This window comes from Cydia fagiglandana, chromosome 1, assembly GCF_963556715.1.
Source record: "Cydia fagiglandana chromosome 1, ilCydFagi1.1, whole genome shotgun sequence".
Lineage (NCBI taxonomy): Eukaryota > Metazoa > Arthropoda > Insecta > Lepidoptera > Tortricidae > Cydia > Cydia fagiglandana.
Window position 1 is genome coordinate 14,316,226 of NC_085932.1, and position 25,202 is coordinate 14,341,427.

The window sequence follows — 25,202 nt, forward strand, 5'->3', positions numbered from 1 at the left end:
AACTACGACAGGTACTTTTTTATGTACCAACTTGTATAACAATGGCTTCCAGTGTGTTATCGGCAAAGTTATTTATTTCACCACAGCCTCTCATTCCTGTTAAACTTTTAAGACTCCTGAGCAAACTCGGAAGTTCTAAAGTTTCTTCACTTGTTTCGCTTCACCGCTCGGACTGGTGTGTTTTCTTTCTTGATCAAACTTAAGCATGTGTTTGAGGCGGATTTTTCCTTTGTGCTTTGTAGTTAAAATATTTTGTTAAGAACGTAATATTAAGTACTACAGTAATTGGTCTGTGTTAGAGAATAGAAGTAAAATAAAAAATACACTTATTTTTAGACAGCTTGCATAATTTAATAGATAGACGTAGCCAACAACGAACCACAAAAAATGTACCTCAGTATTCGTAAAATATCAGCAGTAGTTATAATAGTTCGAGGGTGAACGTTGAACGTAGGCATTATATTTTAAGTTTCGTTAGCAAACAAAATTATATGAAATAAAGTCTGTTGAACGTTAACTCCGGCCTGATCCTTCAGTAAATACAGCCAAATCGGAAAACTTATGTTTGCTGTTCAATTACGTTTTATTGAAACTACCGGGATAACATCCGAAAATATTTATTCAATAATAGCGACCCTGGCCTGGTTTATTGAATATATTATATATTACTGTTTCAGAACCCCGTACTACACAACAGTAAAAAATTGGTATTTAATTAATTCAAAATTCAATTTCATTATATATTTATTTCAGAAATTAATATAAAAGGAGAGGCAGTTCAGTGATCCCCACACTAGGCTGAGCCTGTGACATTTAATCACACATACTGATAAGGCCTGTTATTCCAAGCTAGCGTCCTGAGGGCAATAAATAGATTTTAAAATCTGTTAAGCCCGAAATGCACTGCAGTAGTGGTGTCCAAAGGCGCCTCAGTTACCTGCTAGTGCACGCGAGATGCACTGCGAATTGGTTTTTAGGGTTCCGTACCTCAAAAGGAAAAAACGGAACCCTTATAGGATCACTCGTGCGTGTGTCTGTCCGTCCGTCTGTCACAGCTAATTTGCTCCGAAACTACTGGGCCAATTAAGCTGAAATTTGGTACAGATATGTAAGTCTGTGACCCAAAGACGGATATGTAACGTCAACAAATGAATTTTAAACATAAGGGCTACTTTTGGGGGGTAAAAGATAAAATTTAAAAACAAAGTTTTGCAAACTATGTCGTGTTACATATCAAATGAAAGAGCTCATTGTGGCAATTTCAAATATATTTTTTTTTATAAATTTACGATATAAAGTTTAGAAGTTATTCAAGAAAATAGACAAAAAATTACCATTCCCCCCCCTCTATTTCCGAAAGTACAGGGTCTAAAATTCTGAAAAAAATACACAAAATAGTCCTTTACCTAAAAATGACAGGAAAACCTATGAGAAATCTACAGTCAAGCGTGAGTCGGATTTAAGAACAAAAATGCTTTTTTGGTTTTTTAGGGACACAGCCGCAATGGTTTAAGTGAAACGGGATGTAGACAGCTATTGCGAAGGTCCTAGGCCGATATCCGCATAAGGCCGAAGGCCCGAAGCGTCCCGAAGAGGCGTGCCTTTAGCTTCAAGCGTGAGTCGGAATGACGACAAAAAATGCGATTAGGCTCTATCTGGCACACAGCCGGCGCATTGGTACTTGTAGTACTGATTGATTAGGTTACTATTGTTACGTGTTTTAAAAAGCACTATACAGGTTGGCCAAAAAATTAACTATGTGTATTCCCGTTGCCAACGTGCAACCCCGAAATTGCGAGGAAAAATTTGGCTGTTTCATACATTTTGGCTGGTCCATTTTCTATGGGAGGATACATTTTTTTTTCGCGATTTCGGGGTTGGTCCCATAATAAAAGTTGTAAAGCTCAGTATAATCCGAAAACCTCCCCGGCTACGGGAATGCACTTATTTTTTGGCCACCCTGTAGGTATTATCTCTCTTCGGCCTTCGCTTTTAAAACACTTGCGGAAGTTGTAGGAAGCGCGAACCCGTCGGACGCTCCGAGCTATCAGCCCTACGCGGAGCTCGGTCTTCAGTCTTCGCATTTGGACACTTATTATACTACTGTTCGGTATTTAATCTTCCTATCTACCTAAGAAGCTACTTTGCATAGTTGCAGAGATATAAGCCATCACGCCAGAAAACTTCATGTTACATCTGGTTTGACCCATTCGGGTTTTTCAAGACGTTTCACTCACGTCACGTTTCATGTACTTACAAAAAATTTTTTTTGAAAATTGTGTGATGTACGGAACCCTTGAAACGCGAGTCCGAACTCGCACTTGACCAGTTTTTTGTCTTATTTATAATCGTATTAAATCATATTATTATATGGGGTCAAATGGAATGGTTTTTGATGAGATGACCGGAAAACAAAATACCGAGGTTTGCATTGAAAAATTGTACAATGAGAGATAAAAACAAATAATATGTATAATATCAATGAGTAAAAAACACCTTTACACAATATTTTTAAACAAAATGTAGACGAGAAACTCTTGTTTTTGGAATAGGAAGACTTTGGTTACCTTTATATTTAGTGCAAATAACTAATTGAGCATAGTCAAGTTCTAGGACATTTAAATAATATACTCTGGTCAAAATTTTACACATAGGTAAATAGAAGACTGGTGCCTTAACACACCTAGGCTGAGGCTTTTACGTGTACATTTTTTATATAGGTACCTACTTACTTTTCAGTGTAGCTCAGCTATCACAAAAAGTGCAGGATAATGTTTTTACCAGTAGGTATGTATGTTTATCACGTTGATATTTTACATAAAAATGCATTTTCACATTCTGCATGCAATAGCGTGCAGCAATTTTTTCCTGAAATATAATTCCGCAACAGTAGCGTTGTCATACGTTCAGGAAAGTTTATTGCATAATTAATGTTTAATGGAAAGTTATAATGTGAGGTTTTTGCATACAAAGTAGTTTTATTTATTACTCGCTGTGATACAAGCGTTACGATGCGCTAATTATTTGTACACAATTTGACAGATTTTACAGACATTTGACCTCGATTTTTTAAACCTGTACGGATATGATGGTCGTTGTTGTCTACGTGACAGCGTGATAAAACGGTGTCCGTCACTTTCTATCCCATGGTGTTAAACAGTGACAGTTATTTTATCGCATGAATAAAGATGGATAAAGCTATCCATAATACGCCGGCAGCACGTTTATTGTTTCCCTGCGTAGAAGAAAGAGATTAGACGCTCGTCGGAATTAAACTCTAAGGCTCACTTGCACCATTCACAAACCCGGGGTTAACTAGTCAAACCTGGAGTTACCATGGTTACCAGTACAATTTGACACTAGGTTAACGGTTTAATCGGTTAACCCCGGGTTAGTAGGATCGTGCAAGTGCGCTTAAGAATAAAAAAATAAACAACAAATCACTAAGAACATGCGAGTGGAATGTTTAAAAAAATTTCGCACCTATGACTATTTACAATAATGATAACATTCATAACACCAACATTATCAGCTTGATTACATAATTAAATTATATTGGTTTACCCCTATTATAATTTATAATCCGTCCTAATTGCATGTTAATATGCAAAAATGTGTATGTCTGCCTGTCTATTACGTCTTCACACTTATACCTCTGAATTAGTATGAAGGTAGTTTGAGACCCGGGGATGGACATAGCTAGGGTAGTTTTGATCAATCATATTCATCATCCCACGCAGCCGAAGATTTAATTTTTCAAATCGAGATAATATATTCTCATAAATTCACAATATCCCGTTTTTAATCTAACGGGTAAAATATCTCGTATTTTTATTGAGTAAACATATACATATCTATTACCTAACATAGGTAAATATACGAGTATCTACCTCGCACTAGTTCAATGCAAACATGTTTACAGAGTTTGAGGTTGTTTTTGTTTACCCAACTCTTGCCATGGTTGCGTTCACGCAAATACTTATGCAAGAGCAACTTTTAAATAAAAGCCATTAAAATTAACCAAAAAATACATTTTTTTGATTGAAATTGACCACTAAATAGAATCAATATCAAGTATTATATTGTGATTTTTACACAATATAATAACAACCGTTTCATTATAAAATGTATTGCTGTCTGAAAACATTGTAATTAGCTTGCATCATCCACAACGAGCGCTTTCAATACCTAGTTTCAATACTTGAAAGAAATGGCCTGAAAAATTTAAAAACCGAAGTTTGTTTACGAAGTATCCTTTTATGCTTCTGCACTAAACTGCACTTTTATCCCTCATACTCATAAATTACAGTATGTTTTCCATGTAATGCGTTCTTGATACTATCTGATGGACTTAAGTTTATGTTTATTTAAGAGTTTTGGAACGATTCCCGTATAGTGCTCCAGTGCTGTGCCAAAACTTGAACAATGCAGACGTGCGCTTTTGTTGTTTTTAGGTTGCATGGTTTGTACCTTGTGCTCGTTTGAGCTGTATTTTCAGATAGGTATCAGCTATCCTGTAGTTTTATAACTTTGAGCAAAAATTCTTTAATAGATTTGTGGGAATACAATAACTACATTGTTATTTGACCTTTCCGTTTATATTTTATTCTTGCTTGCCTTTCTATATTTCGGTTAACATTAGAAAACCGGTCAAGTGCGAGTTGGACTCTCGTTCCAAGGGTTCCGTATATTACAATTTTTTTTTATGTTTAACGTGAGTGAAATGCCTTTAACGGATCCGCAGGAGTCGGCTGAAAAACTAAATAATTAAGTCCGACTCACGCTTGATTGCCCATTTTTAACAGGTTTTCCTGTTATCCGTAGGTAAAGAACTCTTTGGTGTTTTTTCAAAATTGTAGACCCAGTTTCGGAGATAAAGGGCCCCTGGTAATTTTTTTGCCAATTTTCTTGAATAACTTCTAATCTGTTCATTATAAAAAATATATATTTGAGATGCTCATAATGAACTCTTTCATTTGATATGTAACACGATATATTTCGAACCGCTTTATTTTTTAATTTTCTTATTTACCCCCCCAAAAGTGGCCCTAATATTTCAAATCCGTTTCATTACGGTACGTTACATGTCCGTCTTTGGGTCACAAACTTACATAGGTATATGTACTAAATATCAACTTAATTAGTCCAGTAGTTTCGGAGAAAATATGCTGTGGTAGACTGACAGAGAGACAGACGTACGAGTAATCCTATAAGGGTTCCGGTTTTCGCTTTTGAGGTACGGAACCCTAAAAACTAATAACGCGAGCAAATAACCATTGTTATTTTATAGAGGTATATTTTACTCAAAGAGATTGCTAAATATAGGACGACACGACACTTGCATTATACAGGGTGATTCAAGAGACGTGAGCAGGACTAACACTGCGCATTTCGTAAATTATAAGCAACTGCTTCGTATCGGTATTAGTGAGGTTAACGTTAATTTTCTAGTCGTATTGAAAAAAAAAAGCTATTAATTTATTTACGACATGCATGGTCACCCTAAAATTAGACTACTAAACTAGGTACCGATATTGTGTCAAATTGAATGAAATCACTGTCATCAAGGTCTGGTTACTTTTGAAATCTCGTATCTCACTCAAGTTTGACAGTTTATTTTCTTCATAATCAAAATGCTGTCATTACGGTTAAAGAGGTTTTATGTTTATTAAGTAGGTCTTGTAGGGTGACCATGTTTGTAGAGAATTAAATTAGCCCTCACCAAAAATTTTAAAATAGGAAAAAGTGAAGTTGTTTTGCCTTAATACAACGGTGATCGATCAATTGTCAGTTACTGAGTGTACAGGATTAGTCCTGCTCACGTCTCATGAATCACCCTGTATATTAGTACGTCACGAGTAAGTAAATAAAAGGTAATTTACTAAGCTAATTACGAGATCCCTATACGCCAGAGCAATAATAAAGTGACACGATATTTTATACTTTATCGATATAAAATGCTTGTCTTACCGAAATATTATGAAGAATTTAAGGATGCATATTCATGATATGGCAACATTACTTGTTGCTGCTTGTTGGAATGTTTGGGTAGATATAGTTCACATAAGAATGTCGTCATAATAATGCATCATATGAAGAAATTAATAGACTGACACGAGAAAGAAATGATTGGCTCTTACTCCACCGATAAGAGCAAAACTCTTAACTAATGATGATGATGAAGGAAATCGACTTAGTACCACTTGCTAACTCCGCCCAATTGACTCAGAATTATTTCAATTATATTAAACAGACGGAGATGGCGGGACGACCTGGACGCATATCTTAACGACTGGCCGGAGATTGCCCAAAATCGAGACGAATGGAAATCAAGGGGGGAGGCCTTTGCCCAGCAGTGGGACACCGTATAGGCTTATAATAATAATAATATTAAACTAACTTTTATAGAAATTAAGAATAGTGCTCTGTCAAATATGCGTAAATGCTTGTCCAAGTCGTAACGGCATGATATTATATTTACTGGTATAATATTAATTAACTTTTCTTTTGTTCTTTTTGAACGCTTACTTATTAGGTGCTGAGACCAATTTAAATATCATTTTTAATAGTGAATTCATGTTCTGGAAAACTATTATACCCTCTTTTCAAGTTTGTATTTTAGCGGAGACTGTCTTGAAGGTAATAATATATCTTGAGAGAGTAATATAATGTTACGTGTCAATATGCACTTAATAACGATCGTTTGATAAATAAATACCAATCGCTTTTCGTTGAAGGTAATCCTCGTGAGGAAACCACATATGTGACATGAATATATGTAATTATTTATTTTCATCATTCATTGGCATATATGCCAAACTAAAGCGACGAAAAGCTATGAATCGAGCTGTTGTTTTGATATTAATAGAGGTACAAATCTAAATTTTGTAAAATATGTTATCGTGAAGTGCTGGTGGCTTAGCGGTAAGAGCGTGCGACTTGCAAACCGGAGGTCGCGGGTTCAAACCCCGACTCGTACCAATGAGTTTTTCGGAACTTACGAGTATGTACGAGATATCATTTGATACTTACTAGTTGCTTTTTAGTGAAGGAAAACATCGCGAGAAAACCGGACTAATCCCAATAAGACCTAAGTTTACCCTTTGGGTTGGAAGGTCAAATGGCAGTCGCTTTCGAAAAAACTAGCTAGCTCTTAAATTGAATGAATGATGAATGACTATTTTTTATTGTAACTCCGAAAATTTAATATTATTTTATTCAATACAAAGATCCCAGGACTGATGAAGAAAGTCCAGATATGCGGAAGCCTTATGCTTTGTTAATTTACTTCCTTAATATCATCTGAATATAAGATTCCTATGTAAGATGAGCCCGAACTTTGCAAAGTTAAAAACTTGAACTCGTTGGAGCAGATATGAAAACCAATATTATTCTGGTAAATCTGAAATTCTAATTGAACACAAATTGATTTAACTTCGAACGTCTTCAAAGATATAAGCATAATCATTATTTCATTACAGTCGTTTAGGGCAGTTACATCTGATTTACCTTTCGAGGGAGTTTGTCTCTTTTCATTTCAGTAAAATAAGTATTATTATGGACGATTAAAAAATAAGACTGATAATGTCTATACAATATCGCGTTCCTCCAATAGGTTATGGCCAAATGACACCATTTGGTCATGCAGCAGGTCGTACTTCTGTTAATTTTGCTCGGTTCTTAGTTCTTAGTCCCCTGGAATTGGGTTCCGGTTCTGCAGCACTACCTATCCATTCAATTTAAGTTGAATAGTTTTGAAACGGGTCTCTGCACCATCCATTTTGTTCTGCGGGGAAACTTCTGGTCAAAATAAGTACCTAACTCAACTTCCGTTTAGTACATGGCGACATGGCGCTGAATGTTAGAGGAGCGCGAAATACCTATATTGTCAGTCTTCTTGTTTGATTCGTCCATGACATTACGTATACTACGCATAAATTGATATTTTACTATAATAATACAAATCATTTTCCTTTTAAGGATTCCGTTGCCAAAAGGCAGATATACGAGTATAGAACCCTTATAATTTCGTTATGTCCGTAGTTCGTAGGTATGTCACATCCATATTACTCGAGAAGGAAGTATACGATATATTATTATGTAACTATTTCAATAAAAAATGTGTGTTTTTGTGTCGTTACTTAGTTAAATAAATTAAATACAGAGGGATATTGAATAAAGTCTCCAAATTGTTTGGAACATTTTCGATTGAAAAGTTTGTAACTCCTTTGTAGCAAAAGCACAGATTATATAATAGTTCTTACGAACAGATACTTATCTCTCAAAGAAAAAGCAAATACCTAACGTTTTGATACCTACACTAAAATACAATGGAGTGACCTTCAGCGCGCCGCTCCCCGCACCGCGCGCACCGGCACAACGCTAGGGTTGCTGAGGCTTAGTAATGATAAATAAATACCTACTTAAACAGCGGAGTGAAATAAAAGGAAAGCTAAATCTTAAATTATACCTAATATTCCGATTATGCGTTAGTGTTTGCGAAATAGTCATTTTAAAAGGTCATATGTCCCTGCAGTAACCGCAGTGTTTACGCCGTTTTATAAACCTCGCAATAATCCCAGCAAGAATTAGTTTTAAAACTTCGTGTAATTTTAAACCAGATAGAGATTGATGTTACACAATAAAGAAAAATAATAGAAACCCCATGAATACAGGTAATTAATTATAAGTTAACCAGAGCAAAAATGAGTAGGCACTTAACTTTACACCGGATAAAGTTAACTTACTGTCGTTAAAATAAACATTTACCAAAATAAATTAAAAATTTACTACCTATTTCAAATTGATAGATATCTAAAACTATACATTTGTCATACATAATAAACATTACATTTTCAATTAAAGAGATTCAATAGTAGGTAGGTGCCTACTACGTAGCTTGTAACTATCGTAAAAATTGACAGGGCGGCGCGCGGTGACGTGCGTACGTGGGCGCGTGTGGCAACCGACTGGCTCGCTTTTCTACCGTGAACGGGAGCAGATTCGGAGGTATAAATCCGAGCTCGCGCGGAGAGTTCCATAGTCCTGGCAAAAGGGCGTGCCGCCAAGATACTGCCTGTTGTTTGTACTGCATCACGTAGCAAAGCCTCGGACGGACAGACAGATAGACGGACATGGCGAAACCATAAGGGTTCCTAGTTGACTACGGAACCCTAAAAACGACACGGTACTAAACTTATTTCACTAAAAGAGGAGTTTTACGGAACGATAAAAAAAGTGATAATATCTCACCAACACGCGCGTGTTGATTGGGGAATGCAATTTGCATTTCAAATTCCCCGACCAAAAACTTGAGATTTAAATTGATTAGTATAATAATTAGATAACATAAGTAGGATTAATAAAAACTTAAAATCGATATTTTGACAGATTTACATATTTACACATTTGTATAAAAATAATGCACATAATTTTCAATGATAATCTATTTTAAATGTTAACAGCAACATTCATGTCAAATAGTGTATATTCAGACTATAACATGATGTAAAGAATTAAGCCTTTGTTTGCGCGGCTTTTTGATCACACAAGTTTCAAGCGTTAGGTCTGTTGTATTACTTACATGCAATCAGTCGTCAACAAATTTTGATGAATTTAAGATTAAGTTTGCTCACAACACACAAATGAACTCTAAGCTGATTAATAATAACAATAGGTATTTGCTTATTTTTTTTAGTTAGCTATTATAAATATACGGACGATTTGTCAAAAATTTCGTTGAGTACTTTATTCTAATAAGAATCTCCGCAGGTAAGTTACCTGTTTTTAAGCATTAAAATATGAAAAGTACGTACTAAGTAATATAAACTATACGTAAGACTATGTTAAATTTAATATGATTCATTAAATGCCTAAGTAAAAACAACATCCACATAATATGAATGCCTCGATAAATAATATTTTTTTTAACAACTTGCAAGAATATTGTGTAATACTTCAGAGATCGAAAACAAAAGGCAACAAAGATCGAGGTCAGTAATTACCATAGCGTCAATCTTCAGCCCCTTACTCCAAAGATTTTAATATCTTATCAACACTTGAGCGGTAAAACGGAACACTTCACGACAAAAGATAACAAACAAAAGAAAGCCGAAAAGTTCTTTTGTTTCGCGTTGAAGTTTGGAACTCAAGACACTGTCACGAAAAACAAAATACAAACGAGAAGGAGAGTTTTCGTAAATGGGGTTTTCGGAAGTCGTGGGGACGTTGGCTTTGCCGGCGGGTTGCCTTCGCGTCCGTAGGGCCACCACTGCGATGTGTCATGCCTAGCGCGCCTGCGTAACTTTGCGCCACCGTCCTGCACTCCTAATATATTTCTGCTTCAATTAATCCAGCTCTCTTAATTACACCTAAAAGTCTATGGTTCTAACACCACATCAGATAATTTATGTAAAATAAAACTTTTTTCAAATAGCACTTTTGTTTGCCTCTTGAATTTTACATTTAATTTGCATTTTAAACCTCTTCTTGATTGTAGAAAATTGTATTTGAAATATTTAAGTCAGATGATAAGTCAGACTATGACAATAAACATTAACACAATTTTTATTATTTTTAAGTAAATAAAAAAAGAATGTTTAATTGGGATCTGGGATTCAACTACAATGTAGGCAATATTATTTCTCTCGAAAATCAATGTTCATTCATTAATCAATCCGATAGAGCTGTTTCTTATATAATAATGAACTTAAGATTTGATTCGGTCTAAAATCTCAAGTGTTTCTATCACCTTGTCAAAGGAGAGTAACAAAATTACCTAAAGATCTAACATATTTTAATGTGAAGTACAAAATACAAACATATGCAAAGATAAAGTCATAATTGAATTTTAAAATTATAATCGATACGATATGATAAGTTATTGGTAATTTAACCTCTAAGCGCCACCTGCACCATTCGTCTAACCCGGGGTTAACCCGTTAAATCTGGAGTTACCATGGTTACCAGTACAATTTGACACTGAGTTAACGGTTTAACCGCTTTACCCCGGGTTAGTGCGATGGTGCAAGTGGGCCTAATATGTATATTAAAACTGTTTTATAAATTTGAAGAAGTTAATTTAAACTCTTGCAACACTTCTAACAAAAGAGTAGGTAATCGTATAATATGGGCTGATAATCTACGTAAAAATATTTATTAGGTTTGTTTAGTTATTATATTGAGCGTACCAGAAAAATAACGTCTAGGACAACAGCACTCTTTCATACCTACACAAATATTTCGCTAGCAATCAGAAAACACTAAAAACACCAAACTGAAAGGACCTATTCATAAATAAACTTATATTATATAAATTTGTGTGGAACGGTCTTCACGGTCCGTTTAGCCGGCTCTCGTTAGGTCGGCCTATAAAGAAGGCTCATCTTTACCGTAGCCTAGTGATACATGGGCTGGTAAGGAAAGATATTTCTAGGTGATATTCTCTCAGTGTACAGGCTCTGGAGCCTATGTTAAAAAGACAGTGATAAGTGTGGTTCGTGAAGTTTGCTCGTAACTATCGGCAGGCGCTTTCAGTGCTTGGAACATTTTTAATTGTCGTCGTTCACTTCTAATACGATCTCTGTACAAGCTACACCTTTTTTGATTAAATTAATTTTGCATGTATATATTTGGGCATTTGATTTACACCACATATCCTCTAAAGATATGACATGGTGGCCCATGAGGGGAAAATAAAGAAGAATCCGCGAAATAATCAAGATTAATGTACAACAATTAAATACGACATCGGCCGGCGCGACGAGTAACGGATCTTCAACATCGCAGTTCAAGTCTAGAGGATTGCTGTTGTATTCTGGAGCTACCAGGGGATGTCTAAAGTCACCAGGCTTCAAGAAACGAGGATCTCCAAACCAGGGTTCGACCAGTGAAACGGCTAAAGTTCACATCGAGCAGTTACGTTCGCACGCCGCCACCCAAAGATAAGTGTCTATCCTTCATATATTCCAATAATCCTGACAACAGGCAATATAACTATTTAAAATATATCTCCATTTGTGTAAATCAAGTGATTTCAAAACTATAATTACGTCTAAAAACCTAAAATTAGTGCAAAAGGTGCATTGCATCAGATTCTATACCTACCCGAAACATAAAAAAGTGAACAAAGAACTTTGCAATTAACTTTGCAATTTTAGATTATTTTACTTAAATTCGATATAAAAGTCTTTCAATATTACAAAGTTGACAATAAAACTTAATAATCATCATTACATTTACAAGTTTTGAACATTTATTAGTATAACTAAAGTGAAAGTTATAATATTTTTCGTATTGAATTCAATTTAATTTAGGTTCCGTTTTCCTTATCTTTGTTTACAAGATCTTTAGCATTATTTGCCGACTATTCCAGGGCAATACTATTTAAAATCGCCGTGCGCCGCTGGCATCGTTTGCAAATAAACTCCGTGGCTCGGCACCGGCCGGGAGGAGTCTGCTGAGCGTGCGCAGCCGGTTTCCCTGTCATCGGCAAGTACCACCAGAACGAGGAACGTGAGCCATTCTATTATATTTTTTATTGCATTACTATCTAAATAACTAAGTAGATACAGTTACTAGCAAAAATGTCAAATGAAACTGAAAAGGCAGATAAGTTAATGCTGCTTCAATTATCTAGAAAAAGGGCTTCCGCCAAAGGACAAATTACTAAATTTGGAAAATATTTAGATAGTATTGCACCAAAGACGGAGTTGGATAATGTTCAATTAACCGAGTTAAATTTAAAACTCGCAAAGTTTGAGGCTTTGTCCGTCAAGGTTGATGAATTGCAAAGTGAAATAGAGGTTTTAAATTTTGAAAATATTTCGGCTGAAATTGAAGAACGTGACCTCATGGAGCACGAAATAATAGTAAATATTGCCACGGCAAAAAATTTGGTCGAAAGATTTTCTAAAAAAATTGAATGCGAAAAGAGGCGCATTTCCGCGCATAATACGTCATATTGTGATGATCCCACTCACTCTCACGAAATAGGGTTGAAATTACCTCAAATACAGATTGCCAAATTTGATGGCGCATATTTTCGTTGGTTAGAGTTCCGCGATACTTTTGAAAATTTAATACACAAAAATGAGCGTATTTCAGATATCCATAAATTCCATTATCTCGTGTCATATCTACAGGGTGATGCGGCTAGGATCATTTCAAATTTGGAAGTGTCAACTGATAATTATGCTGAAGCGTGGAAAATGATTTGCAATCGATATGATAACAAAAGAATATTAATTAATCATCATTTAAATTCATTGTTCAATATTAAACAACTTCCACGGGAAACAGAGCGATCTTTGCGATTTTTGGTTGATCACGTGACCAAAAACTTGCGTGCCTTAACTAGCCTAGGCCAGCCCACAGACAAGTGGGACGTATTGATAATATTCATGCTGTCCTCTAAGTTAGATAGCAATACGTTGCTAAAATGGGAAGAATACCGCAACAATTTAGAAGGTGATGTACCCACTTTAGAACAATTTTATAAATTCATGATCGATCGTGCTGATGTACTCGAATCGTTAAATCGTAACAATAAATCAGATGTTTCTAGTGTGTCAAAGACGCCTAGCGTTCCTTCTCGTTCTACAACGAATAATAATTACGGTCAAAGACCAGTTCAAAATAATTACGTCAAATCGTTTGCAAGTTCAACCAATAATAATAACAATAAAAAACAAAACATATTTGCATGTGTTATTTGTAGTGAGCGTCATAGGATTTATGATTGCCCTACTTTTAAGGCGAAAGGGGTTGACGAGCGAATGATGGATGTGTCAAAATATAAACTGTGCATAAATTGTTTGAGACAAGGTCATGTTGAGAGTGAATGCCGCATGGGTCCATGCCGCGAGCACGGCTGCACCGAGCGACACAATAGTCTTCTCCACCGTCCATCTCCCTCCTCAAGCCACCTCGCTCAAGTAGACGAAGAAGAAGCAGTACACGTCAATTATGCTTATCAAAATACAAATCAAGGCCGTCGAGGTTGGTTATCCACGGCAATTATTGAAGTCGAGAATCCAGTTGACCATCAAAAATTAAAAATTCGTGCATTTTTAGATAATGGAAGCGAGTCGTCTTTTATTACTGAGTCTCTTAAGGCCAGACTGTCATTGAAACCCCGCTCACTTGAAAGTTTAAATGTTATAGGCATGGGCGACACTCCTTCTAAACATACCATAAAAGGAACTTGTGATGTTCAATTAAATTCAATAAAAAATAAGTTTAGTGCTATTTTATCTTGTTACGTCATGGACGAACTTACCGGTCGTATACCAAAGGCGCCCGTCGATATTACCTCTTTCAATTTACCTCAAAATATTGAGTTGGCTGATCCAATGTTTTATCAGCCAGGCCCTATAGATGTTGTTATAGGTGCTGATATATTCTGGGATATTTTAGGACACGAGGAAATTTCCCTAGGACCAAATAACCCAAAATTAAGAAGTTCAAAGTTCGGTTGGATAGTATGTGGCCGTATAAACTCAGCTGTATCTAGCAAAAAGATACTCTGCAATCATGCTATAATTTCTTCAACTCAAAATGAAAATATTGAAAATCTAGTGTCAAAATTCTGGGACTTGGAAGAAGTTCCCAAAAAACAAATCTTAAGTAAACAAGAAAGTGAATGTGAAAAACACTTCCTCACTCATACTATAAGGGATGAGGAAGGACGATTTTGTGTCAATTTGCCATTAAAGGAATCTGTAGATTGTTTAGGTGATAGTCATAATACTGCCAAAAAACGATTTCTGAATTTAGAGAAACGATTTAAACGAAATCCTACACTCAAATGTGAGTATACAAAGTTTATTAACGAATATGCTGATCTAGGGCATCTTTCAATTTCTAATCTTGTGCCAAGCCCTAGACCATCGTACTACCTTTGCCACCATGCAATTATTAAGGAGGAAAGGGAATCTACCAAGTTGCGGGTAGTTTTTGACGGATCCTCCCCCACCACTTCCGGTTACTCTCTTAACGACGTGTTGATGGTAGGCCCTAATGTTCAAGATACTCTCTTTTCCATTTTAATTCGTGCAAGACAATACAAGTACCTACTAACTGGCGATATCGAAAAAATGTACCGACAGGTTTTAGTAAGCGAGAGTGACAGGAACTTGCAACTTATTTTGTGGAGAGAGGACGAGTCAAAACCTATTCAGACGTTAGTGTTAAACACGTTAACTTATGGCACAGCTAGCGCCAGTTATCTCAGTACACGTTGCTTGTGGGAACTAGGGCAGCAACAGGATGATGTGTTGATTAAAACTATCATTCAAAAGGACTTTTACGTGGATGATTTAATCACAGGGGCAAATGATCCTCAACAATTAATATACATTCAAAAATCAGTTTCAAACGCATTAAAATCAGGTTGTTTCAATCTTAGAAAATATAAAAGCAATCATCCATCTATTTTTGATAATCTTGACATAAACAAACAAGACAATTTAACAATCAGTGAGTCTTCAAGTACTTTGGGCCTCGGATGGACCCCTTCAAGTGATACTTTGCACTTTCCTATAAAAATGTTTAGTGAACCTGACGCTGTAATAACAAAGAGATTTATAATGTCAAATTCTTTTAAAATATTCGACCCGTTAGGTGTTCTGAGCCCAGTTATTGTTATTCCTAAGATTATGCTTCAAAAATTGTGGGAGAAAAAATTAGATTGGGACTCGCCAGTCCCATCAGAAATAAAAAATGACTGGATAAGGTTTTCTGGCAATTTGAAAATTCTGACTAATTTAAACATTCCAAGATGGGTGCTAGGCGATTCGCCTAAGCGTATAGAATTTCATTCTTTCAGTGACGCCTCTCAGTCTGCATATGGGGCATGCATTTATGTCAAGTCGATAGGCCCGAATGAGGATGTTACTGTCAAATTGTTATGTGCAAAATCAAAAATTGCACCAATCAAATTCACCAGCATCCCAAGGCTTGAATTATGTGCTGCGCTGGTCGCCGCCAAGCTCACGCAATCCGTTTTAGAGTCCCTCAGATACAAGCCAGATAGAATAGCGCATTGGTGTGACTCGAGCGTAGTCTTAGGATGGATCAAAGGTGATATAAGTAGACTAAAAACATTTGTTGCCAATCGTATTGGTGAAATAGTTGAGCTTACTTCGCCACAATCATGGAGGTACGTTCCTACAGATTTAAATCCCGCAGATTTCATTTCGCGTGGTGTTGACCCAAAAAATATAATGTCGTTGGATCTTTGGTGGTCAGGTCCCAACTTTCTGCTCAAAAATGAAGACGATTGGCCTGTCTTGAAAGTTAAAGATTCCGAACCTCTGCCTGAACTGAAAGTGCATTCCGCAGTAATAAGTGAACCAATAGTTGATTTCGAAAGATTCTCTTCTTGTAATAGACTTATTAGATCGTTTGCGTACGTACAAAGATTCATATTCAACACTAAAAATAGTATCAAGCGTACTGGCATATTAACAGCTGATGAATTGCGTGAATCTTGGCATTCGTTATGTATTATTGCTCAAAGTCAATCTTTCTCAGACGAATATGAATCACTTTTAAATAATAAACCTATAAGTAATAAAAGCAAAATATTGTGTTTGTCCCCATTTTTAGATAATAAGATAATGCGTGTTGGAGGGCGCCTAGACGCAACAGATTTTTACTCTTTTGATAAAAAACACCCCATTTTACTTCATGCATCGCATAGACTGACAAGGCTTTACTTTGAAAGAGAACACATCGTCAATATGCACGCTGGTCCTCTCTTGTTATTTTCAACCGTAAGAGAAACAGTTTGGCCAGTAAACGGACGTCACCTCGCCTGGCGTGTTGTAAATAATTGTGTTAGGTGTAGACGTCTACGAGGTAAAACCCTACAACCTAAAATGGGTAACTTACCATCTCAACGGATTACTCCCGACTATCCCTTCTTGTCAGTCGGGCTGGACTTCGCTGGTCCTTTTACTATCATTAACCGCAAGGGCCGTGGAAGTCGTTTGATTAAATGTTACTTGTGCTTGTTTGTCTGTCTTCGTTATAAATGCATCCACCTCGAAGCTGTTAGCGATTTAACTAAGGATGCGTTCATAATGACTCTTCGACGTTTTATAGCGCGTCGAGGCAGACCTACTGAGATTTTTAGTGATAATGGGACTAATTTTGTAGCTGCCGCAAAGGAATTAGGGTCATTTATCAAACAAAACCAAGAACCTCTTTTTGATTTTGCAAGTCAAAACCTTATAAAGTTTAGGTTCATTCCGGCTTACACTCCTCATTTTGGTGGACTATGGGAAGCCGGCGTTAAATCGGCTAAACATCATATAAAGCGTGTTATGGGTAATAGTCACCTCACTTTTGAGGAAATTTCTACTTTATTTACACAAGTGGAATCTATTTTAAATAGTCGGCCATTATGCCCGTTGTCATCGTGTCCCAATGACCTCCTTTCCCTATCCCCTGGACACTTTCTTATCGGAAGGCCGCTAACTGCTCCACCAGCGCAATACTTGGGTGACTCTAAGGAAAACTACCTCCAACGCTATGAACGCCTGGAAAAAATACAACAGCATTTCTGGCAGCGATGGCAGCGCGACTACCTATCAGAAATGCAGCAAAGGACTAAATGGAAGAGCAACGCTGCCAAGCTGAGCGTCGGAGATATGGTGCTTCTGGCAGAAGATAACGCTCCCCCTCTGTCATGGAGGCTCGGCCGTGTTCTACGCCTCATCACTGGGTCCGATGGATTAGCCAGAGTGGCAGACGTCACCACAAACAGAGGCTGTGTGCGTCGCTCTCTTGTGCGTTTGTGTAAGCTTCCGACAGCCGAAGAGCTTCGAGGTTGAAAAGCAAGTTTTCAACGGCCGGGAGTATGTACAGGCTCTGGAGCCTATGTTAAAAAGACAGTGATAAGTGTGGTTCGTGAAGTTTGCTCGTAACTATCGGCAGGCGCTTTCAGTGCTTGGAACATTTTTAATTGTCGTCGTTCACTTCTAATACGATCTCTGTACAAGCTACACCTTTTTTGATTAAATTAATTTTGCATGTATATATTTGGGCATTTGATTTACACCACATATCCTCTAAAGATATGACACTCAGAGTGTATTTATTATATCTACAAAAGAGTTTTCTCACACGAGTAAACATTTAACTATTGTATATTTTGTAGTCACGGTACATTTACTGCCGTCTATCGACACACGATTAAAACTTAAAATAAAATTGAAAATGTATAAATTAATCAAAATATGTTTACGGATAAATTATTTTTAATTTTTATTGTTCCATACTGACCCATGTTCTTTCACTAACACAGGTATGTGTTAAAATTGTTAAATATCAAACGGTGTCGTCAACGCCATCTAGCTGAGAATAGGCCAAAGGTAATGGCGCCATCTATTCGAGAATGACTTTTTGTTGATTTCCGAGGCATGTTTTTTTCTTAGACTTTATCTTATACGGAGTTATATATACTTATCTCTGATAATACTTTAGAAACTGAAAATAATACCTAATAGATGCCAGCACTTGCAAGAAGTCAGAGGCGGAGTATATTACATATTTTTAAAATTTAGTATCAGGGGGGCGATTTTTGAATTTCGATCGCTCGATTTCGTCACACGAAAATCAGTGGAAAACGGTAAAATGCTAATTTTAGAAATACGAGCGATAGAAATTGGGAATCTAGTGGTATTGACCGCTCGTTTTCAATTCTATTAGTAGAATTTAAATGCTTAGCAATACTTAGCAATTATTTAAAGAAATAATCGAGCGGTCGAATTTCAAAAATCAGCTCCAAGGTGTAATTTTTGTCACCATATACCTATACCATACAACTCGACATAGTAACAGGTGAAGGGGGAGCTTATCAATTCGACCGTATTTTTGTACGTATGTTACTGAGAGGCCCGTTCGAGTTTTAGTTACTTATTAGACTGAATAAAATTAAAATTGCTATTCGAATGTCACCTATAGACGCAAAATATGCAAATTTATTGTTTGTATGGAGCCGGCCGGTTGGAGACGGTTTAGGTTTATTTGTCGTTTTATAAGCGCATTGTAATATGCTTACTTGAATAAACTATTTTCTTATCTTTTTTTTTATCTTTTATCTTTTTATGAAGCATAAAACTTAGTTATTTTAAAAGAAAAAACAAGCTAGGGGATCCGTAAAGAACGCCATGTGTATTCAAGCTTACCTTCCAACGACTCGAATCTAATCCGAGTCTACTTCCAACATTCAATGGCGTTCATTTCTCTCCAACGGAATACAAATGCCGTTAAAGAGAAAAGGAAAGAATGTGAAGTTCAACAGGAGAAACATAATAAAATAATATAAGACTTCGAATTGCGTGGACACTGGCATTCAATCCTTTGGGATGGGTTACTCACATATAGTACCTAGTCAATAAAAGTTTTCATACAAAGGAAAAATCTCGTGCTTGTAAAATACGAGTATTATATAGTGGTTTCTGGAACATTGATTTTACACAAATAGTGGAGAAAAGCTTTTATTGTCAACGTTGTATATTTTCGTTGTTTGTGATTGAGGAATTTTATTCGGTGGAAATCGTTTATCTCCTGTAATTCTATCACAATTGAGATACAGTAATATTAAAAAAATATTTTTACAGTACATATGGTCCTATTTTCCCGCACTAGTGCGTAAAATAGCACTTTTCGTGCGATGTCAAAAGTTTAAAGGGCCATATGTACTGTAAAACGTTGTACGATACACGTGCGAATAGGTAATTCGCAACTCGTGTCGATTTAAAACACTCCCTTCGGTCGTGTTTTAATTTATCGCCACTCGTTTCGAATTTCCTCTTTTTCGCACTTGTATCGTAAATAACTATTTTGGGTGGGGATAAATATACTATTTCAATGTAAGTTTAAAAATGAAACCGTTTACTTTTACGAACTTTACCTACTTCGTTCTAGTTTTTACAAAAATATAATATAGGTAAGTATATTATAATGCAATTACGCATGTTTTTTTATTTATTACTGGGATCTTTTCGCACGCCGTTTACAAATGAAACGAATTTCATGACAAATAGCCAATGGCGTGAGTTTTATTACTTCGTCACCACGGTTTTCAAGCGTTAATTACTTTCGTTTGGCCGTTATTAAATAAAATAGCCCTATTTATGAAATATATATTTGGTGTATTGGTGCGATTGTGCCATGATCTTCGATGATGTTGGCAATGTCATATGATAATGTCTGTGCGGAAAGAGTCGTGGAATGTATAGTGCCCAATACACTTTTTTGAACAGACTAAAATATATTATTTTGTCCTGAATAGAGTGTAGTTTTATTCATGTTTATTTACGGATACGGATGTATACCTACCCGAATCTATTTCAAGTTATATATAATTTGAAACAGATAAGTAAACTTCATGACAGAATCAACCACCGTAATTAACACGAAACGTATAGTAGACGAAGGAGTAATTAAATTTTGCTATTAAAATAACTTACATTTAATACTCATACCTGTATTTCACTTGTGTATCATACTTGTATTTTAGTCTAAACTTCAACTTTTGTGTGTTGATCACTTGAAAAATAGATCCTTTGAACCTGATTTACTTATTTTTCTGCCGAAACCCCTTATCATACTTTCTATGGCTACATCTCACTCGCACTAATAAATCAGTACAAGCGAGATTCATAGATAGTAAATTACGTAGATGTTAGTTAGCTTATATGTACTGACACTGTCAGTTACTCGTGGTTCGGGTACTGACCTTGTTTTTATGAACTATAACCAAAACCACTTATGTCAGGCCAATTTGCGTGGTGGTTTTCTGCATAGATAACTGGTAAGTAACTGAGTTTTGTGACTAAATTATTTTACACATGTAGTCCGTTTTTTTTAGCATTAGAAAGAACTTCGCAGAAGTAAGCTAGTGGTTCCAACTCCGGCACTTTTAGCGGTAATAATTTGAAGTAAATTATATGTATTGACCATGCTACATTAGATAATTCAATAATTATTAACAATTAAAGAGCCTGATAAAAACTGCACGCTTGCTTCTGTGGAGTTCTTTCAAATGCTAAAAAAAACGAAGTATAGTACATTACATTTTACTTTATTATTAACTTGAAAATTACAAATCATTTTCATGCAGCGGAGCCATCAACCAGTTCGTAACTGGTCATATTTAATAGCTTATTACTTAATAAGTTTATTATTACCCATATAAAGTTACATTTATAGACGGGTCTACCGCGAATTTATTTTATTACCTTTATTTATTGATGTTTCGACACAGGTTTCACTGGTCGTGGTTGCGGCTAATTAATGTCCCAGCAAAATATCAACAGATTTGTGCAACTACCCGACGAAAAGTGTACGAAAAAGTTTGGGGTAGAAAATTAGACATTTTCAAACCACCCACTACACATAAAAATGTTCTCTCTTCTTCAGCGTATTTTCGCCCACCGTTGGGCATACGCCTCCCCAATCTCTCTGCATTTTGAGCGATTGTTAGTCTCCCTTATCCAGACTGGTCCTGCAGTCTCCATAATGTTAATTATTGTCAATTGTCCGACCCGCAACACTCACAATATCCACGTACACATCCGAGACCTGCCTACCTTGTTAAGTAAGTACCTACCTCAGTTAAACAGTAGAACTATAATACGTATATTACATGCTAGGTAAGTACCTATCATACTCCAACTTTTGTGCAGGTCGCTGCATATACATATATATCTTAGGGCCTTACTTCTTAAACAAAACTCAGTTTTACGTGAGATAATCCGTAATGTGCACAATGCCCTCGAAACGTACTATCTGCGAACAATAGGTGGCGTGACGGGCATATCGGTGTCATTGTTGGGCATTCTTTGGTGGACGCCTGAAAGTTTGTATTGTGTGATGGAGGCCACGAATGTCATATAAATTTCAGTCAGTAATAATCTTCTGGTTTTTGAAGTAGTAGGCAAGATGACCCACTGCGCTCACAAGTTTTTTGCCATTGTAGGTATTAACATTTTGTTGATATTATGGATGACACCGTCAGATTGTGAACCCGTTAATTTACAACCTAACGTAGGTTAGGTTAGGTTAGATTGTAATCTCCCTACCGTCAGTTTATAATTTAACTAGCGATATTATAAACTGACGAGTGTTTACAGTTTTACGGTGACATGGATACGATGTCGAGGGCTGTCATTACAATCAGTCAAATTAGTCCCCTGAATTAATTAATATTCAATTCATTAAATGAATTTCATTCTCGGAAAACACATTCTACCCTGATTATCAAAGCTCAGTTCATCCAACGGAAATTCCTCCGAGCAGTTTCTACTTAACGTGTCAATTAGTGGATTGAATCTATCTTCGTATCTCATGCAATCAGCGGAGCAGTCACTTAATATTATGAATTACGCTTTCGCGTGCTCAGTGTTTGACGCAACTTGAAACAGGGTTGCTAATGAGTGTTGATTTTTTATTACACCTGTATGTCATCACATCATACAGCCAGCCGTAATGAGTTGAGTATTTTGTTGTCCATAGCCATAAATATGTACTTAAAAAAAGATTCCTTATACCTAGACTAAGTATGATTACAAAGTTAAAGGGATTAATAAAGAATGAGAAATGCTTAATTCAATATTGTAATTTTTCACCTTAATACATGCATTTTAAGGAGCAAGCGAATCACTCCTAAAATAAATAGGCACCATTTTTTGCGTAGATATGACATTCTCGAATTATAAAATACACAAATTTAATAATCGAAAATCGAACTTATTCTTCATCTTACTCATTAATTCACGACTGTAAGGCTCTCTAGTTAATTACTTACAGTATTAGTACAGTAATTATGGATAGTCTATCTCGCGTGCGAGATACTGATACAAAATCGAACTTATTCTTCATCTTAATACTTATTAATTTACGACTGTAGGCTCTCTAGTTAATTACAGTATTGGTACAGTAAATACGGATAGTCTATCTCGCGTGCGAGATACTGCCGCGGTGCTCCCTACTATGCTAAGCCTGCTGAGCAGCATGACTAATATATATAGAATATAATATCATACCGCAGCCGAGATGGGTCACACACTGCGCTCTCCACACGGCCACAAACCGTCCATGGTGTTACCTAAGTTACTACATTTTAGTATCTATATATTAGAAATTCGTCCTCTACTAGGCCAAATATATATTTTTTTATTTAGATATCAACGGTCCTGCCTATTTGGCATTATTTAACAAATACCTACACAACTTATTAAAAATAAACTCTAGAAACAGGTAAAAATACATTTATCAACAATTGAATTTCTTGTGAAAAACATGGTAAATTCGCTAACAAGGCATATTGATATGATTTGCCTTGTGCTAGCGGTTGACCAAAATCAGCTGCAAATGGTGTTAGAGGTATGAAAATCGGCACGATTAATCTTTAGATCATTTGAATCAATTTGACCCGTAGCACCAAAAACAAAAAACAAACGGAAAGGAGCTATGACGTCATCTTTTTTTTGTATGGAAAAAGAAAAAAAAATGTTCAGAAACCTATCGTGCGTAGTATTAAATGAAAGGGCATTTTGAGCCGGTTCTAAAAATATATCACATTATTATATTTCCGTCACTTGCATTCAATTAAAATAAAAATAATTTTCAAAACATACCAAGTTTGGGCTCCTCCATATACGAAACCGTTGATTTATTTTTTGTAAAATATACCTCAAGTAATACCCAATATCCTCGTATCTAACCCTAAGAAATTGATTTCGAAAATATTTAGTTTTAGTATTTTTTTTTTATTTTTTTATTATTACAAATTGTGATCTATCAATCTATCAATGAAACGACCTCCTAGCCTAGTTGATAGTGACCCTGCCTATGAAGCAGGAGGTCCCAGGTTCGAATCCTGGTAAGGGCATTTATTTGTGTGTTCATCATCATCATCACACAAATAAATGTCCTTACCAGAGCTTGTATATATGTGTATATGGGCATTTATTTGTGTGATGATGATGATGAACAGACAAATAAATGCCCTTACCAGGATTCGAACCTGGGACCTCCTGCTTCATAGGCAGGGTCACTATCGACTAGGCTAGGAGGCCGTTTCATTGATAGATTGATATATCACAATTAGTAATGATAAAATTAAAAAAAAAATATACTAACCCTAAATATTTTCGAAATTAATTTCTTGGGGTTAGATATGAGGATATTGGGTATTACTTGAGGTATATTTTACAAAAAATAATTCAACGGTTTCCTATCTGGAGGAGCCCAAACTTGGTATATTTTGAAAATTATTTTTATTTTAATTGAATGCAAGTGACGGAAATATAATAATGTGATATATTTTTAGAACCGGCTCAAAATGCCCTTTCATTTAATACCACACACGATAGATTTATGAAAAATTTTTTTTCTTTTTCCATACAAAAAAAAGATGACGTCATAACTTCTTTCCGTTTGTTTTTTGTTTTTGGTGCTACGGGTCAAATTGATTCAAATGGTCTAAAGATTAATCGTGCCGATTTTCATACCTCTAACACCATTTGCAGCTGATTCCCGAATTTCACGGTGTACCGCTATTACTATTGCAAACGTTTGGGAAAGAGAGTAAACAGTAAACAGTTCATTAGAACAAACGTACTTGAGTAGGTAACCCGTGAACGTTATGACAATTCGTTAGGTGAGCAATTCTCAAAAAGTTTGTACATTTCGATCACATCTTAGATTTCTATAAAAACCGGCCAAGTGCGAGTCGGACTCGCGTTTCTAAGGTTCCGTACATAAGTCCGACTCACGCTTGACTGCACATGTCTAATAGGTTTTCCTGTCATCTACAAGTAAAGAACTATATTGTGTATTTATTTCAAAATTTTAGCCCCAGTAGTTTCGGAGATAAAGGGGGGGGAGGGAATGGTCATTCTTTGGCTATTTTCTTAAATAACTTCGAACCTATGTATTTTAAAATTCTAAAAAAAACATGACCATCTTTGGGTCACTAATTTACATATCTGTACCAAATTTCAACTTTATTGGTCCAGTAGTTCCCGATAAAATAGGCTGTGACAGACGGACAGACAGACAGACGCACGAGTGATCCTATAAGGGTTCCGTTTTTTCCTTTTCAGGTACGGAACCCTAAAAATTGGTAAGTTTCTAAGAAACATTCCTTTTTTGTTACCCGATTTTATTACACATTTGGTAACAAA

At 36.0% G+C, this 25,202-nt stretch overlaps 2 protein-coding genes across 2 annotated transcripts in view; one reads left to right on the plus strand and one right to left on the minus strand.

Annotated features, from left to right (window-relative positions):
• The window catches only part of LOC134664757 (carcinoembryonic antigen-related cell adhesion molecule 1-like), a 39,663-nt gene extending 29,290 nt beyond the window's left edge, over positions 1 to 10,373 (minus strand). Inside the window, exon 1 of the mRNA XM_063521505.1 lies at positions 10,005 to 10,373. The gene's annotated coding sequence lies outside the window, so the exon portion shown is untranslated. The remainder of the gene's footprint in view (positions 1 to 10,004) is intronic.
• A 1,134-nt stretch (positions 10,374 to 11,507) lies between these two features.
• On the plus strand, positions 11,508 to 18,040 carry LOC134664763 (uncharacterized). The gene has a single exon (XM_063521509.1). The coding sequence runs from the start codon at positions 12,585 to 12,587 to the stop codon at positions 17,835 to 17,837; it is 5,253 nt and encodes a 1,750-aa protein (XP_063377579.1). The 5' UTR covers positions 11,508 to 12,584; the 3' UTR covers positions 17,838 to 18,040.
• The last annotated feature ends 7,162 nt before the right edge of the window (positions 18,041 to 25,202 follow it).

Bases quoted from the DNA above. Each gene is read 5' to 3' on its own strand.
- LOC134664763 (XM_063521509.1), top strand. From the start codon at position 12,585: ATGTCAAATGAAACTGAAAAGGCAGATAAGTTAATGCTGCTTCAATTA.